The sequence below is a fragment of the Aplidium turbinatum genome, chromosome 15, assembly GCF_918807975.1.
Source record: "Aplidium turbinatum chromosome 15, kaAplTurb1.1, whole genome shotgun sequence".
NCBI lineage: Eukaryota > Metazoa > Chordata > Ascidiacea > Aplousobranchia > Polyclinidae > Aplidium > Aplidium turbinatum.
Window position 1 is genome coordinate 15,717,863 of NC_137486.1, and position 13,649 is coordinate 15,731,511.

Here is a 13,649-nt window from a genome sequence, read left to right on the forward strand (position 1 = left end):
ACTCAACGTGAAGCTAAATGCTTAACAGTTTGCCTTCGGCCTTACTTAGCCTTGAATTAACGCGATTCTACATCCAAAAACAAGCCAAGTGAGACAATATTTTGTCAACACCAGCTTCATTGCCAACAGGTCTTCATTGAACATTTTTTCTCTTCACCTAACTTCAACGTCACCAGACGTCTGGTGACGTTAGCAAAAGTGATAACTTTCTATCCTGGTCATCACTGCACTTGATTTTTATTCAGAAATTAATGTGTGACGGAATTGTGGCGCACGCACGCCCCCTTGCGGTGTATATGATTCTGAGTTGGCAATTGACATTTCCATTTCTTCAGATTGCCACAGTGCAGTAATGAGATCTAATACCAAATTTCAAAAAAATCACTACAAAATTAATTTTGTTTCTATTTCTGCGCTCTCTGTGTGTTCCAAACTAGATTGTCTATTGCAGGGCTTCTCAACTCAACTTTTTAATTGTGCAACTCCATTTCAGAAAATATTTTGTTGTGCGACCCATTGATGGGCGCTTTACAGTGCAAGCTACCCGCTGTAGGCCGATTTTAAATTTGTTGGCGACCTAAAAGGACAATTTACGGTATCTTCTGGGGTCGCAACCCATTGTTTGGGAAACCCTGATCTATTGGTCGTCGTCGTCGTCGTCTGAGCTTCTGGGGCCGAGGGTCTATCCTTTTACCACCCCAGATTCACGATGTTCCCGGACTACACTGGAAGGCTGCTAGAGAGCAGCCAGTCTTTAGTTTCATCATCCATGACGCGCAGACCTTCCACTCCGTTAGGTGGCTTGAAGATGGTACAGTCATTGATGATGTGGTCTGCGGTCTGTTCCTCGGCACCACATTCACAGGAGGAGGAAGAAGCCATTCCCCATTGGTGCATGGTTGAGCGGAAAAGGCCGACGCCCGTACGGAGACGGTTGAGGCGCACCCACGCCTGTCTCTGTAGTGTCAGGCCGATTGGGCGTGTGTCGGCGTCGGGGATGAATGAATGGAGTCTGGTGGTGCTTGACCTCCATTCAGAAAACCCTTTTACCAACAGAAAACCCATCTATTGGTAAAAGAATATCAAGTATGCAATCATACACGTGCGCATGGAGTACACACCTCCCGTGCCTCTAGTATTCAATTTGTTTTCGGACAACGGCAGTCTAAATATCTTTTATGAAGTGAGTACAAAAGCTGTCCATTTGGACACCAAGAAAATAAGCCTGATTCCAGACACTTAGCAAGCAGTCGGCTTTTTATTTGTGCTCAAAACTAATGAATTTGGAAGAATAACTGTGTCAAGAAATCTTAAGCATGATTCAATAGAATCAATAAATTCAACTGGTTTATCGACAAAATTCCATGCTAAGCTTTCCCTCTACTTTGGTAGCCAGTGCCCAGTTATGACATTTAGTTTCACTTTGACGCGGTTCTTTTTGTCCGCCAACAGTTTTGCTTCAAAGCAATGATTGCATGCGCATTGCCTGATGTTGAAACGAAAGTCTGTGCGTCGACATTACAGTATTTGCCATTTTTCTATAAACAAAGCTTTAAACGTAACTCAATTGCACTTCGTTTTGCCTGAGCCGCCCCAGAATCACTTTAATCTTACTGACATTACAAATTCCCCAACGACATTTAAGTCCGAATGATTTCGCTCAAGATGCCATGTTGATGTGTCTGCTGCAATAAATGTCTCATTTCCGTGATGTTGTAGCGTTGCTTAATCCGCCATATAAATAGCAACGACAGGCACCGAAGAGCGCACTTCGGTGAGAGATGCGTTTGACTCATCGTTTTGTATTTAGTTACAAAACAGCCAAGAACGGTTTTGCTAAAGGTCATATTTGTGAATCCATTAAAAAGGCATCCTGATTCCTGCTCCTTTTCACCATCTCAGACCGCGATCATCGACATGCTCATTATTGAGTGGCGTGCAAGTTTTTCCTGCGTTTTCTTTGGCGCAAATTATATAATTTCAACTCCAGTGGCTGTAATCAGCGTCTTTATGCCAAATCATGTATTTTTTTTGCAATTTTTAAAGCCAGTGTAAAATACTAATAAGAAAAACATTTTTAAACATTTCAACTAGAAAAATCTGTTTTTTGCATTGATTCAACGTCTGCAGACGTTGAAATCAATGCAAATATAATTTGGTTTTGCTAGCTTGGGTCGTTTTCAAATACACAGTTCTTGGCTTGTATCACCTTGGTATAATTTTCCTTTCAAAATAAACAGTTAAGAGAACCTGGAATTTTAACTATAATTTGAATCTGGAACTTCCTTATCCTCAGTTTAACCTGAGGTTTTTCAACGAAGTTTATTGTTTCACTAATGTATGCTTTTATTCTGTCATCAGGTGGCGATAAAGAACAATATTGACGTAATGTACTTGTCGACTTTGGTTCCCGTTCACATCATGTTTCTTGAACAAGGAGAGATGGGTAAGTTGTCACATCCCTTACAAAAATTTATGATTTTTGACATCATGGATTCATGAGCATTTTTCTCATGCAAGTCAAATTCTTTCGCACTGTGTTTTGGAATTAATTTAGTTTATCATTATCCGGCTAAATGTCGTTATTTGTCACATAACATGCTTTCAATATTGCTTTGCCACATGTAGCGTGGCTTAATCCAAACTTAAATCATCATCGACAAGTGTGGTCGTATATGGTCTTTGGAACCAAGAGAAGTTTTTCAACTATTTTAAAGCCCATCCTTAAATAATTAGATAATATCTCAGCGGCAATTAACCTTCAGGCCTTGCGGCACAACTGCGTAAATTGATCAAGATCATTCTGTGCCCACTTTTCCGGTGTTTGCAGTTTTCTGCATTGTGTGTGCATTGTTTTGATCAAATTTCTATCCTGATTTTCTTGCATTGTTTTAACCGGTCGGTTATTTCCGCTCGCAAGCTCACCGCAAAGAACTTCCTAGTGATCAGATTTAATCTTTCATTTTCAGAGCGAAAGGTTTTCCTTTCCACTTGGAAAGACATTCCAGCCTCCAACGAGAAATCCTTCAACTTTGACAACTTAGGCCTCACTCCCGGCATAACTACAGGTAACTGTGCCCACATTAATAGCCAATGAGGTATCTCTATCTTATCCGATCCAATCAGCTGTTTATTGACGAAAACATACCTTGAAGGAATATAGCCTGGGCATTGTCCAACACGATCTTTGGGCATATTTTTTTAATATTTAGCATATTTTATCATGTTGAGTCAGCGCAGGTTTACGAAGACAACTTGTAAAAAAGACTTTGCCGGTCAAAAATAAGGGCGATTTTTCTACAAATATTTATCGCTCGTCGCTGTAGCAAATGAGAATTATGTCAAGAAATGCCCCATTGACGTTATAGGCTGTTATCAAAAAATACTAAGACTTCGTTATGACAACAGCAGCATATACTCACGATGTGGTTACAATGGGCTTTGAAAAGCAGACTGATTGTGTTCGAGATTGTGTTTAATTGACTATGATGCTTAACAACTTGGTGGTAAACATGTTTGCTCTCATATCTTTGGGGTTTTCTTTGTGTTGTGTCTTCTTGTTTTCAACACTTCTCCACATTACTGCACATTCACGTTTTTTTTCATAAAGTGAAAAAATTTTCATTAAAGTTTTTTGTGTTAACACTTGGTTGGCCTTAAACAAACTAAATTTTCTGCTAATACAAAAGTGTATGGTTTTCTCTCAGTAAGGCTACATAATATGAACCGATGCAACAAAACAAGTCTTTTTAAATAGCTGTGCCAGTTTTCTTGGTAACTAGTGCAAGGATCATAGAACGAAACCTGCATCTGCACGCTCATTTTTTTTCAAACTACCCAGCCAACAAATCAATCTTGTTTTACATTGATTCAACGCCTATCAATGGATCACTGTAAAAATGGCTGATTTGCTGAGCGGGTATCCTTTTATAGCATCTCTGCACACTCAGCCACAGAACCAACACAAAACATTCGAAAATTGTGCGTCAGGTAACAATTTCCGTTTAGATTCCGTCGTGGAAAAGCTTCGTGTGAACAATGTATTCATGATCGCCAAGCGGACGGTGGAGGGCAAGGACATGGTGTACCTGTCTCTACAACTCCCTAAAGAAATGTGGGTTCTCATGGAGCTCAAGGTGGCACCCGGCGTCCCCGTAACAACGTACTCGGTAAGTTTCATTTTCACGTTTAAAGACGTGCAATACACGTGTGAGCTTGGCGAGTGTTTTCTTTGTAATATAAGTGACTTGTTACCAAAAACGAAAGTCGGGGAATCGAAACTTTAATGTGAAACTTTACTGCTTTTGCAGCCGTGCCACAATTGAATTTACATTACTGTGTAAAAGCTACCATTGGTTGAAAGATGTGCAAACGAACTTTTGTCCCTGTTACAAATGGCACGATGCTCTTTTTCGAAGCTTTTGAAATTGCTTACGTCTTCATGACGAAGCAGTTTTCAAGTCGTTTCTGATTGGGCAATTCTTATTTCATAATGTTTCTCAAACATTGTGATGTTGCAACATCTGTGTGACGTTTCAAGCTCGCTGTACGTTGTAATAGCTCCACCATTTGGTGTTTCAGATGGCTTACAAGTGCCGCCAGGTGGTGGTAATTTCTCTTGTGCACGCTGCCATCGATGCAATAATTCGCAATTGAGCGGATGCGGAATTCCACACGAGCTAACCACAAATATCATTTTAAGAAAGCTGAGTGTTTCAATGTGTTGCTTTAACAAAACTCTAAACATGCTTTTGGCTGGATCTCAACTTAGTTTCTCTATCCATTGTCTGTTTACGTGCACGCGTGCTTCTATAAAGTGATGATATTCGTTTGCAACCGCGTCTATGTGTGATTAGTCTCATTGTAGATACCAGGGCTGTGAAGTCGAACCAAAAACTTCCGACTCGAATAAATCTGGAAACGCCAAGCTTCTTTCAACTATGAAGGTCAAAAATACCTCCGATGTTTTTTAACTTAACTCCAAACAAGCCAAAGCCTTCTCGACTTCACAAGCCTGGTACAAACTTTTTGAAAGATCGCACTAGCGGTTATGAAAATCTGAAGCAAGAATAACCATTGCCGTAAATTAGCATTGCTGCTGAATATGTGCGTTTGAGTGTACCCATGGTCACCGCATCATGGTTATTGGTGGACCTGCTACGTGTAAAAACTACAAATAGTTAAAAAAAAGTTGCTGGAAACTTTGCACGAATACTGTGCTTTTGTCATTTGTTGAAGTTAGTTAACACACCTCATCATAGCGTCATGCTTAAATGGTGCGTAATCATGTCTGGAGGTATTCTAAAATGTCTTTCTCATTTTAGTTCCAATTTTCAACATTAATGATCGCTAGATAATGATGTCACCTCCAAGCTAAGTAACTCTGCGGTTCGTTGGCTCGACATCGCTGTTAGATTCATGAGCATGAATAATGTTCCTACCTGCCAATGTTCATGTGATGGGCCAATAATAATGTATTACTCTGTACTTATACGCGATGTCATAATATATAATAAACATATCCAATTAGTGAATTATGTGGGTTTGCGTCGACTTATATGATTTGGTTACGAATAGACCTGTATTGTTTCGTAGTATTGAGACGATGAACACGGGTTCGGTACTTCGTCCGGTCATGCCGAAATCATAAAAATGAAACTAAACTTCGTTTTACCTCAGCACAACTGCCCTGGATACTGAAATCGCAAGTGTGCTTCGTAAAGTAACACGTAGCTTACTCTGATTCTGATACAGCTCTTACCTTACTACACTGTTTGGCGCCACTCCACTGCACCAACCAGCAGATCAGTTCTTCACATTGACTTGATGTCTTCATACGTTAAATCAATGTTAAAAATACTTTTTTTTTGTCTGAACAGTTAGTCTACTTGCAAAGATTCAAGAGATGTTCCTTGTTGATAAAATGCCAGTCAGGTGCAGAACCACCAACTCTTCCTTTAAATACAAATCTTTAACCTAACTAGGTAGTTGAGATACGTTAGCCTAGGCCTCTTAAAGCATCCCCCCTTCCACTTTGAAACAATGTTTCGATTTTACAGCAGCCTATTGAAAACGTGCTTTCCCTTAGGGCTAAAAGGTTATTTTTGTTACCTTCCCTTATGAGTTGATTTATATTTCCTAACTGCAATCTGGCTTCCACCTTGTAGCTAGACAAACGTAACCGAACTGGCTAGTGCTGAAATATATTCACAAGTATTTGTAAATGCGGTTTGTTTTATTTTTCAAGTCATTACTTTCTGCTCTACCATAAACAGAGGACTATAATGCATTGTACGAAATCAGCAAACTAAGAACGTGGTAAGACAAGGCAAACATTAAGTTCATCGCTCCGAATCGCATTCAATAATAAAATAAGGATACAAGTAAAATGATGCGGAATTGATTACGTCACTTCGCTTTAGATTTTAGAAGATGGTAGAATGAAACCCCGAGCGAAAAAGCGTTTGTATGCAGTTGACTTTCTTGCCTTTCATGTACTACTCGAATAGTAAATTACAGATTTTATGCGCTTATGTAATATTGTCATTGGTATGCACTAAAATAGTTTTTGTTTGAAGTGAGGTAGTGATTGATCAAAAAATAAAGAGCCTAAAATGTAGATACTAAACTACTCTATTGGATAACGCTAAAGCTATTCTGAAGCACTGAAGATGAAAATAGGCCTAGTTCCGTTTTTGAAACGTCTGCTGAACATGAGTTTAGTGTATACATTTTGGGCTCATTATTTTTTGATCAGATTGCCCAGTCTTTCCAAACATTTTGCTCCTAAAGGTAGCAACTGATCTATTAGGCTACGTTATGCCTAGGCCTATTTGCAACGGTTTAACCTACACGGTGATAGCTCAACTTTGAAGAAAAAGTCAACTGAAACAATTTCAATTTTGAACAAATGCAGAAACAAGAGAGACTGATTGTCACGTGACAACTCAGTCATGTCAAATTGAAGTGGTTCTCCGTGTCAATTTTAGTCATACTGTCCTTTCTTCGGTCTCTAATGTTGGATCGGTGGCGTAATCTTCATCATCGGATCGATTTGGATTCTGAGGGGGAGTGGTCTTGGATTGCTTAAATTGCAAAATCATATTCATCTTTTTTGTATTGATTACCCACCGATAGAAGCGCTCGGCCAGTTTTGCAACTGTGTTTGAATAAAGCAAAGGATTGATCGCGCTGTTTATCGGTAGCAAAATAACAGCACTGAAAGCATAGGCGGTGTCAGGAATTGTACCTCCACCAAGTTGTATGAAAGTCATGATACAGATTGGGATCCAACATATGAAGTCAGTGACCACCAGTCTTGCCACACGCTTCTGTAATTTTTCAATCTGCTTTGATCGCAGCTTGTTCACTTTTCCAGCAGATGACACACGAAATATTAACCAATAAGCAACACAGATGTAAATAAAGGATAGAAAGTTAAATATTATAATACCAGTCGAGTAACCCCACCCTGCTTCGCCAACAGAAACAAAAAACTTTGGTAAGCACACGCTGTTATCACTAAAGTAACCAAAATACCCTTTAATCTGTACATCAGGATAGTTTCTTTCAAGGAACCTTTGCATTTCATGCCAGCTAGGAGTTGATGGTACAGCTTCTTGTGCTGGGTTAATCACTGATAACCGATGAATGAAAGCTATTTCCGATGCTACCGTTCTTGTTTCTAAATTTGTAAAATCTGTGGGCATCCATACATCAGATATAAAGTAATTGGAAAGAGATGGGGTTCTTGGCAAAGTGGCGATCAGAATAGCTATAAACCAAGCAAATGCCATGCTACAAATCGCAATCTTCGACAAGAATTTTGTTGTTTTTGTAGGATTGAGAACAGAGTAAAATCGTAGAGTTGTTAAACAAACCAGGATTATTACAGAGGTTTGACTGGACGCCAGAGCTAGTCCTCCTATGCCTGCGCATGTTGCACTGGTCCTCCATTGTTTGTCTTCCATGCAGTAATTTCCTGAAAATTCTAAGCTTTTGATAGACAAAATTAAAAGGTAAACTCCCATTAAGCAATCCGCGGCAGACAGATTTACCAAAAATATATAGTTCACTTTGGAAATTGGGTTGATTTTTTTGTCTTTCCATAATGCTTGAACTGCTCCATTAAAAGTGGCAATGTTTCCAACAATGGCTAAAATTCCAATTATCCAAGTCGCAGCTCGAAACCCTGCCGATCCCAATAACTCTTTTCTTGAAGATAAAGCATCCGAATCCATTTCCTTCGGACATTCATCGCTAAAATCGCTGCAGTCACGCTTTCCATCAAGCATCTTGTTTAGTGGGACAGAGTACGGAATCATGTTTTCGCAATAGAACCTGTCGCTACAATTTTGTTCATCGGATTTGTCGTCACATTGCGGGATTCCATCGCACAAGAGGTTTTTATCTATGCTGATGGCATTGCCGCTTTTACAATAATATCGAGAAGGGCATTTTAACTCTTCTTCTTCAATGATTGGTCTACAATTAGAATATGTCCCATCACAGACTGACCGCACGTCAAAGTAAACCACGGACCTAAAAATTTAAACAGTAATTGTAAATTAATTGCCTAGCTTTCTTTGCAATATTTAAAATCCCACTATCGAATTTGTTTATGTGGCAACCTAGAGAAATTGCATTCTTCCTCATTCTATGTTTTTTCTCCGACCTGCTCGTTCTTTTGTGATATCCTAACTTATGTCTGGTGTTAAACGATTTGGATTCAGTCAATAAAAAGCATAGAAGCCAACCTTCATGTTAAGTTTCAAGCATATAGTCTTGTCAAGACACAGACGCGCGCTTGCGATAGGCCTCAAACCGATGAGTTTCTTTTGGGTATCCGGCCGACGCTCACACCACTTGGCTACGCAGCGGACAATCGCAGGTTGTATGTTGAATAGTGGAGTGAACAGCACAAAGGAAAACATATCTTGTGATGTTGTTTACCATTTGTGGAGACTAACTTTCAGCGTACGGTACAAAATTCTCAGTACATGCAAATTCGAAGTTAATTTGTTTTGTTCATTTTACGTTTGAGTAGGGTTAGACCAGGGCCCAACCAAAACGTATAGAAATATTGGTTTGGTATCATCGCGATTTTTACAGGAAAACTTTACCTTTTCTGCTTCTAGCTCGACTACGGCCTTAGATTTGGCAAAGACTAGTTACCCAGTCCCAACTTACCTTTTATCGCAAAGAAATTCGTATGGTCCTTGCTCTGAATTGAACATATTTCTGATGTTGCAAAACGGAGGAGTGGTGTTACATCTTTCATTGCATTCATCTGATAGGTCATGGCACTCCGGCCGACCGTCACACAAGGCAGCTTCTATCAAACTGTTATTCATCACATCCCCAGGGCAAAATATTGTTTCAGTCAAATCCAAAGATTGAGCGTGACAGAATTTCTCATCAAAGTTAGATGAACCGCACTCGGTAACGCCGTTGCAAATTTGACTTGAGTTCAAACAGACTCCGTTTCCACAATCAAATTCTCCAGAAGAACAATTGCAAGTTTTAGGCATGTGATTGAAGATCTCCGATGACCATGTTCTAAAAAACATAGCACAAAAATATGTTGAGACTTGTGACTATTCAAATCACACCATTTGATGTAGCCTAACCATATTTTAAGTTTAATCATGCGATACGGTGGGGTGGCGCAGCAGATAAGGCGCTCGCTTTCCAATCATGCAATCCTAGCTCGACTCCCGGCTTGAGCTGGTTGTTGAAAAACACCATTCACTTCCACCCAGGGTGTAATAAAATTAGGTTGGGCGTAGTTGCTGAAGTAAAGGCGATCGAAAGAAAGAAGCTGGCCACCCTACTCTTGTTAATGCCGATGGCTTAGTGCAATGAGATAGATAAGATCACGCGGCACTGGTTCGGCTCTCGGGTGTGTGCTTAAGCAACGCATTCTCAGGACTGTTCTCCATTCAGCGGCACCTAGTGAATGGAATAATCCTCCAGCAGCAACACTTTAACAATCGGAAAACTTCACTCTGCTACTCTCGGTAACCGACCTTGCGTGAAGAGCCTCTACAAGTATGTAAAACTACCAGAAATAACCCATCAAGGCTTTGTCAATCCGAGGATAAAGATTCAAAAACCAAACCAACCTTATCTTTTCGTCTCCCGATCCCCCTTCTCATGCTTGGATCAAGTATGGGACTTACCTTTACCTCAACCATACTTTAATAAACGTTTCTCTGCAGTGTAGGCCATCAAGACTTTGTTTTAAAAATAAATTCTTCACGACAGTCGAGTGTAATAAGAAATGATAACGATAGTCTCATGTTTCACTCATGAGGCTGGACTATCGCCATCAATTGTTTCCGCACTCGACTGCCAAGATTCTGATGGCTGGCGTGGAAGCTACATCGGTATGGTTAACGTCTAACAAAACGCAATGCTGGCTGTTTTGTAGTGACTCAGTGAGTAGCCTAAGCAGCCTTATGCTGACGCTTGTGGATCGCTCCTTCTACACAATGCAGCCTACTTATTCATGACATTCATTCACCTTTTTGGAGAGAAAACTGAATTGACATCAGTGCATATAGATTTGCACACTTCCTCAGTAGCAGAATCTTGACATAGGCATTCGTCCGAGAGATCGTAACAATCAAACACCCCATCACATCGTTGCTTATCTGATATCACCAATCGTTGGTCCAAGCAGGTAAAGCAGTTCTTAGTTCCATTTACGTCACACCTGTCAGCGTAATCAATGCATTTTGGAGTCGAATCATGAACAAGAGCTTGAGGCAACAGGCAAGTATCAAAATTGCTTCCTAAGACACATTTGAACCCGTGACCGCTCCGTACTTCGTCTGTGCCATCATCACAATTTGCCCGTTGATCACAAAGACTTGAATCGGGAATACATTTTGCTGTAAAGGCAATAGCATCATGAATAAGCTAGTTTTTGTTTTGTCACTTCTACCTTTTTTAGATAAACAAGCAAAAATGCAAATTCTCTACCAAAGCTTTTTTAGATAAGTAATCGAACAACGAAAAACAAACTACTTTAAAGAAAGGAGCTTATCGCAGAAAACAACACAAAATGGTACACTTTGGTGTATTTAAATAATAATAGGCTAGTAAATATAGCCTAGCAACATGGTCAGTTACTTTCATCACAACGGAAATATCCTGGTTTGCATTTGTCCCCATCGCAAGCGCTTCTTGGGTAACATGAACCAGTGCAATTGAACTCATCAGATCCGTCAGCACAGTCTTTCGTGGTGTCGCAAACGTTTTCCTGTTATAAAAGTTTCATTGAGATTATTATTATTATTTCACAAATGTACCGTAGATACAAATGCACGTTTGTATTTACAGTACATTTGTGAAGTATAAGCAACAATCATGCTGCTAAAAGTGAAACTTAGTCTGCATATTTTTACTTTATTAGCCTATTACTATGTGAAAACTCTAACTATACATTAAAACGCTATTATTACTCTATCTTTTTGCCCTGGTGTAAAAAATATTATCATTATGTTTCAAGCTCTACTGTCTATCCTGACCCAGTGCCGGATTTATCATTAGACTAAAAAGGTTGAAACCTAGGGCCTCAAAGGGGCCTCAAAATTTAAGATGTATTACGTATATTTAAAAACGTTTAAACATAGTCAATACAGTACCGGTATGCGCTTTCTTATTTTTAGCATAGCCAATAATTCTTGTTTTTTTCTCTCCTCGTGTTTAGACGCACATTGCTCTCACCATTGCCCTTTCCATTATTCGCAGAATTGATGGTTCACTCTTCGTATCCATGTCTCGCAACCGCACAATATTACATGTCGCACATAACTCCGACAGACGTTCCCTTTTATTTTCAAGAAAACATTTCTTCCATACAACATTCCTCACTTTTCCTAAGCTTTACCTAACCAAACATTGCCCTTCTTGTCATAGCTTCTTCGCATTCACCTCTTCCGTTAATGTGAGTTAGTAGCAGCTTTTCATGCTTGTGTTTGTATTTTCATACATGTCTCAATGGTTGAACCGTAACTATATCTACATAATTTTTATTTGATAAAATTGATGGAATGACAGTGAAGTTGCTATTGACACTTAAACTTACCGACAAAATACATTCCCCATTTCCGCAGGCAAAGAATCCGTACTTGCATTGACCATTTCGGCACCTGTAAGGTATGAAGAAAGATCACTTGCAAAGAATATCTTGACATTATTTATTACTTTCATTATTTATTTGCATCAGACAAGAGCGTCCATATTTGAATTGCAAAGAAGGAAATAGACAAAAATAAAAGACGCACTTTACAGTTGTATGCAAACAGCAGTGGCGAAAAAGTATTTCAAATTTACGAGTTCAAGTTATGCAAGTTCAAATTTATGAGTTACCCTTGTCAAGTTTTAGTCTAAACCCTTGAAAAACCGATAGGTTGGGATTTTATTATTAAGGTTAAAAAATCAATTAGCATATAAAAAATCATAAGGCCTACAGTATGTTTCTATTTTTAAATTTCAACTATTCTACGTTTTGCAATATTCAGTTTACATTGGAAATTTTCCATATAGGGTCTCGCAATGTGTGAAATGCTACGAATTTGCTACTGCATACTTTTCAAATAAAGAGGCATATTATATTCTAATACTTTTATCTCGTTCATATCCACGGTGGTTTCAACGCAGTTTTCCAATGCGGAAATATATTTAAAAACTGGCTAAAAGACATCAGAGCTTCAGGTGTGAAAATGCCACAAGAAACTACTATATCGTTCCTTATATCGAACGCTAAATCCACCATAAGCCATAAGCATACCAAAAGATACCTGAATGGTGGATAACAGCTTCCGGAACACGTTTCTTCATCGCTACCATCGGAGCAATCCGCTCCTCCTCTGCACACAACTTGTTGATGAACGCATTCTCCGGTGTTGCACATCCAATAACTTAACAAAAGTATTTCCATGAAAATACATCGTAAAAAAGTGAGTTTTGGTGACTCATTAAAATTGTTATTGAATAAAAGCTTGCTTTATCAGAAACAAAAGTTGGATTTCAAACCGAAGTCAAATGAATTTATTAAAACAAGACAATCGAGCAATGGTTGCTCTTTTAACTTAAGCGATCTGAGTTTGTCCTATGGAAAATGCTCAAATAAAAACTACAATATATCTCTATATGCAATTTCTTTAATCCACTTACTGAGATTTGCACTGGTTTCTAAAACAAAGTTCGTTGGGATAGCAGGTAACATTTCGACTGACGTTTTTGTTAAAATCTCTATTTTCCCACCACATAGCACAGTTAGACAATAGGATAGTGCATTGTCCGTTGGCACATTGTTGATATTGTGGCTTACAGTTGGTCGCGTTTATGCATCGAGATTCCGGCCAACAGTCTCTGCTTGCGGCGTAGGCCAAGATCTGTTTTTTGGCTTTTTCCAGTAGCTTTCCATATTCAGTTGCGTTTAAATCATGAACAAAATGAGAATAATTAAAATTTGTGTGATTTTGAAATTGGTAAGAAAGACATTTTTCTTTTTTGTGATGGCACATTTGGTCACAACACATCCGGTAATCTTTCTTGCACCTTCTGCCAATGGCATCGCAATTGGGGTCTGTTGAGTTGCACTTGCGTAAAGAGCACTTGTTGTGGGCATGCAGATC

At 39.2% G+C, this 13,649-nt stretch overlaps 2 protein-coding genes across 2 annotated transcripts in view; one reads left to right on the forward strand and one right to left on the reverse strand.

Moving 5' to 3' along the window:
- LOC145784149 (AP-1 complex subunit beta-1-like) overlaps positions 1-5,526 on the forward strand; it is a 71,449-nt gene extending 65,923 nt beyond the window's left edge. Inside the window, exons 20-23 of the mRNA XM_082595906.1 lie at positions 2,362-2,446; positions 2,970-3,068; positions 4,009-4,169; positions 4,582-5,526. Of these exons, the coding sequence (XP_082452032.1) occupies positions 2,362-2,446; positions 2,970-3,068; positions 4,009-4,169; positions 4,582-4,656 (420 nt within the window). The 3' untranslated portion in view covers positions 4,657-5,526. The remainder of the gene's footprint in view (positions 1-2,361; positions 2,447-2,969; positions 3,069-4,008; positions 4,170-4,581) is intronic.
- Positions 5,527-6,989: 1,463 nt separating this feature from the next.
- On the reverse strand, positions 6,990-13,553 carry LOC145783998 (uncharacterized). The gene is made up of 7 exons (XM_082595755.1): positions 13,186-13,553; positions 12,810-12,929; positions 12,095-12,158; positions 11,137-11,266; positions 10,543-10,895; positions 9,190-9,542; positions 6,990-8,541 (listed from the first exon to the last, which is right to left on the reverse strand). Exons 1-7 carry the CDS (start codon positions 13,551-13,553, stop codon positions 6,990-6,992), a joined length of 2,940 nt encoding a protein of 979 aa, XP_082451881.1.
- Between the last annotated feature and the right edge of the window lie 96 nt (positions 13,554-13,649).